Source organism: Mus caroli, unplaced genomic scaffold (assembly GCF_900094665.2).
Source record: "Mus caroli unplaced genomic scaffold, CAROLI_EIJ_v1.1 scaffold_16915_1, whole genome shotgun sequence".
Taxonomy (NCBI): Eukaryota; Metazoa; Chordata; class Mammalia; order Rodentia; family Muridae; genus Mus; species Mus caroli.
In genome coordinates, this window is record NW_018390013.1 from 9,557 (window position 1) to 13,544 (window position 3,988).

Consider the following 3,988-nt stretch of genomic DNA (forward strand, 5'->3'; position numbering starts at 1 on the left):
TTTTTTTTGGTTTTTCGAGACACCGTTTCTCTGTGTAGCCCTGGCTGTCCTGGAACTCACTCTGTAGACCAGGCTGGCCTCCAACTCAGAAATCTGCCTGCCTCTGCTTCTCAAGTGCTGGGATTAAAGGCGTGCACCATCACTGCCCGGCTGGGCCACATCTTCTAATAGTGCCACTCCCTGGGTGAGCATATGGAAACCAACACAGGAGTGATGCCATGCGCAGTCCTGTCTCACTGTCATGGAAAGCCTCGTGTTAATAGAACACTTTAGATCTACATTTCCTGTAGATCTCTGAGATTTTCATAGACCACCTATGTATGTATAGTACCTCAGCATAGGTAAGCGTTGCTTGTTTCTAGCTATCTATTATCTGGTGAACTTTGGAAAGATCTGCAAGAGGCTAAAGAAAGCTTACTTTTGTAATTAACACAACTAGTGCCTAACATGTCCATAAGTTTGTTTGACTGAATACCCACTTGCATTTCTTAATTCTCTTGAACTGTTTGCAATAGTGTCTTTCACGGATTAGAGCTTTACATTACATTTAAAAATGAGTGGCATAGGTATAGTGCCTTAAACAAGAGTCAAAGCATGTATACAGTATGCTATAGCAATGTATAAGATTACAGTTCTGTCAATATACAAAAATCTAAACCAAAGTAAGATATTTGAGATTACACTCTTTAGTCTAAAATTAGATATCAGGGGAGAGGGAAGTGTTCCTGTTTAGAAAGGTTCTTGGGAGCAACTCCCATCTGAGTTGTCTGGACATTGGCAGTTCAATTCACAGGTCAGCTCTGGCAGCTCCATCCACCTGCAAACACCTCAGGGATATAGCAGTTGTCCAGTTCGGTAGAGTCAGGTTAGCAACAGAAGTGATGGGACCTAGCAGAGACAGCCAGGCCTCAGCTAGGGCCAGCAGGAAGGACCAGCAGGAATACCAGGAGAAGTTCTTTGCTGTACCTCTCTTATGGAAGTGAAGACCAGTGAAGACGCAAGACCCACACTGTACCGGCAAGCCAAACTGTCTCAGTCACTCCATGGAATCCTATTTATACTCTCCAGTCATCACGTGTCCTCCACGCGTCTTGCCTCAGCACAGGCATCCAATCAGCTCATGTCCTTGGAAGCATCAACAAACTGCAGCATACTATCAGAATGTTTTGGTGCGTTTCTCTCTATGGCGCCCCGACCAATGCAGCTCAACTACACAGTGTAAGGCAGACCAATGTAAGTGTGTCTTTAGCAAAGAATCCTTCATCACGCGTCCTTTCACATGCTTGTTTAGCAGAACATCCTCTCTCCTGTGTCTGCTTCAGTGAAATGGTCCTTCAGGAGTCGGCCTTAGCCTTTCACACCTGTATCCACTTTAAGGAAACACTCCTTCGTGTGTTTGCCCCAGCACACCACCATCCAACCGACTTTCCAAAGAACCCTTAGTTTCCACTGCAGACCAGGAAGGTTGGCGGTGGAAGGGAACACAGGGCAATGCAGAGACAGGGTCCTGGTGTAGAGGTGAAGGCTGGGCTCCACAGTTCTTCACATTGAGCCCACAGGCTCACAGGGAACATCACACACTGTTCTCTACGGAAAATTGAAGACCCAAGTCACACTGGCTGTTACTCAGTCCACTTCAGGCAGCTGTCTTCATGCTAGAGAACGAGGGTCACGAACCATCACTGTGAAGTCAACATCCCAACAACCCACCACTCATAGGGGATTCTGGGAGTCCCTGAAACCCAACCATGTCCACAGTGCCCCTCTGCAATCAGTCCCCAGAGTGTCACCTTTACAATCTTGAGGGAAACATATCAGAGCTCTAGGAGCTGTCCCTGCCTAGGGAAAAATCTATACAAAGATATATCTATAGCAAGATCTGACAGAGACCACCAGAGGATTACAATGGAGACTCTATTATGAACTCCCAACAACTCCAGCTTCACTGCAATGTCCCCAGGACAATTCTGTCCCCCACACTAACCTGGAGCTGGAGCATAGTCACCTCCTTGTCCACCTGTGAGAAAAACGCTGTGAGAGTTCAAGGAAGATCTTGACACTTGAAGTTCCCAGAACTGACAGAGGACCCAGTTAGAGACAGTAGCAATTTGGGGTGTGGCTGTGTTCCCCACTGATGAGCAGAGCACACTGCTAAAGGAGGCTGAGAGGGAACTCAGACCCTGCCCTTTCCTACCTGTGTTTCTCCTCCTCTTCATCACAAAAGCCACCACAGCTCCAGTGATGGCCAAGCTCCAAGGACAACCAGAACAGCAATGGTCGCCATGTTGGAGACAGTGGATGGAGGAGGCTCTGGGAAGGACAGGTACAGGAAATGAAGGTGAGGGTCATGACTCCAGCTCTCAGCCCTGACCAGCTCAGGGTCTGCAGAAGGCTCCAGCTTCCCCTGACCCCAGCTCTGCACCCACACCCTCCTTACCCCATCTCAGGGTGAGGGGCTCAGGCAGCCCCTCATGGTACACATGGCATGTGTAATTCTGCTCCTTCCCAAGAGGCACCACCACAGCTGCCCACTTCTGGAAGGTTCCATCCCCTGCAGGCCTGGTCTTCACAAGCTCCATGTCCTGGGTCAGCTCCTCCCCATTCAACTGCCAGGTCAGGGTGATGTCAGCAGGGTAGAAGCCCAGGGCCCAGCACCTCAGGGTGACTTCACCTTCAGATCTGGGGTGATGGGTCACATGGGCCTTTGGAGGATCTGTGTGGAAGATTTAAGAAATCCCACAATTAGCTGGTTGGTGGTGGCACATGCCTTTAATCCCAACACTCAGGAGGCACAGGCAGGCAGATTTCTGAGTTCGTGGTCAGCCTGGTCCACAATGTGAGTTCCAGGACAGTCAGGGCTATACAGAAAAATCCTGTCTTGAAAACAAAACAAAACAAAAAACCAACAACAAAAAAAGTACCACAATTAACAAGACCCACTGAAATCTACACAACACAGTTAAATCACTGATGACACTGCAGAGCTGGTTTCCTCAGATGCACATTTTTCTGGGGGACTCAGAAGCTAAGAGGGAATCCACATGAGCCAGTGGGTCATCCTGGTTGTCCTTATGTGATGTTCTATAGCATGAATGGACTAGAATGGAAGATGGAATGGAAACTAACTAATTTAAAATATGTGTTTGAGTTCCTATCAAAATTAGAAATTAGAGCCATATGCCACTGGAAGGGTGTGACAACTGAGACTCAACCACTGTGTTCATCTTGCTAACCAGCATAACTGCCAGTCCAAGTGAGCAGCCATCACAGAGTGTGTAGCAGAAATGGTGTCAACCTCTGGCACTCAGCCAGAGAAAATGACTTCCAGCCCCTGACTCTGGGGGACAAGGTACAGGTGTGTCACACAGGATCCCTGGAGTGTGCTGTGGACCTCAGTGCAGCACTCACTGGAACACAGAGGGCTCACAGGGTGTGTGGATCTTCCCTCTCACTCAGCCCTGGATTGCAGGAGACCCTGTCTCTCAGAGTCCAAGTCCTGATTCACTATGGGGAGCACTGTAACTTGTGGGGCAGAGGAAGAGCAGGAGGCTTCTGGATGTTTAGTTAGTTCTGACAGGAAACAGACTAAGTTCACAAGAATCTCTCCTTTAATGAGAACCCTGATTTACTTGTCCAATTATCCAGGTTAGCACCCTTCCCTGGCACTTGTGTAGACTGATACAAATGATAATACAAGGACATGGAGAAACAGGATCATTCCAGTGAAGACAAAAGCTGACTAGAAACAAAATTACCCCCTCAAAAAAAAAAAAAAGTAAAGAAAAAAAAAAGGCTGGGGGAGGTGGCACACGCCTTTAATCCCAGCACTGGGGAGGCAGAGGCAGGCGGATTTCTGAGGTCGAGGCCAACCTGGTCTATGAAGTGAGTTCCAGGACAGCCAGGTTTACACAGAGAAACCCTGTCTCAAAAAATCGAAAGGGAGAGAGAGAGAGAGAGAGAGAGAGAGAGAGAGAGAGAGAGAGAAGAA

The 3,988-nt window shown here is 48.1% G+C and overlaps 1 protein-coding gene across 1 annotated transcript in view; it reads right to left on the bottom strand.

Annotated features, from left to right (window-relative positions):
* Positions 1–121: 121 nt before the first annotated feature.
* LOC110288427 (H-2 class I histocompatibility antigen, K-B alpha chain-like) overlaps positions 122–3,988 on the bottom strand; it is a 5,639-nt gene continuing 1,772 nt past the window's right edge. Inside the window, 5 exon segments of the mRNA XM_029473849.1 lie at positions 122–1,655; positions 1,985–2,017; positions 2,195–2,248; positions 2,251–2,310; positions 2,438–2,713. Of these exon segments, the coding sequence (XP_029329709.1) occupies positions 1,651–1,655; positions 1,985–2,017; positions 2,195–2,248; positions 2,251–2,310; positions 2,438–2,713 (428 nt within the window). The 3' untranslated portion in view covers positions 122–1,650.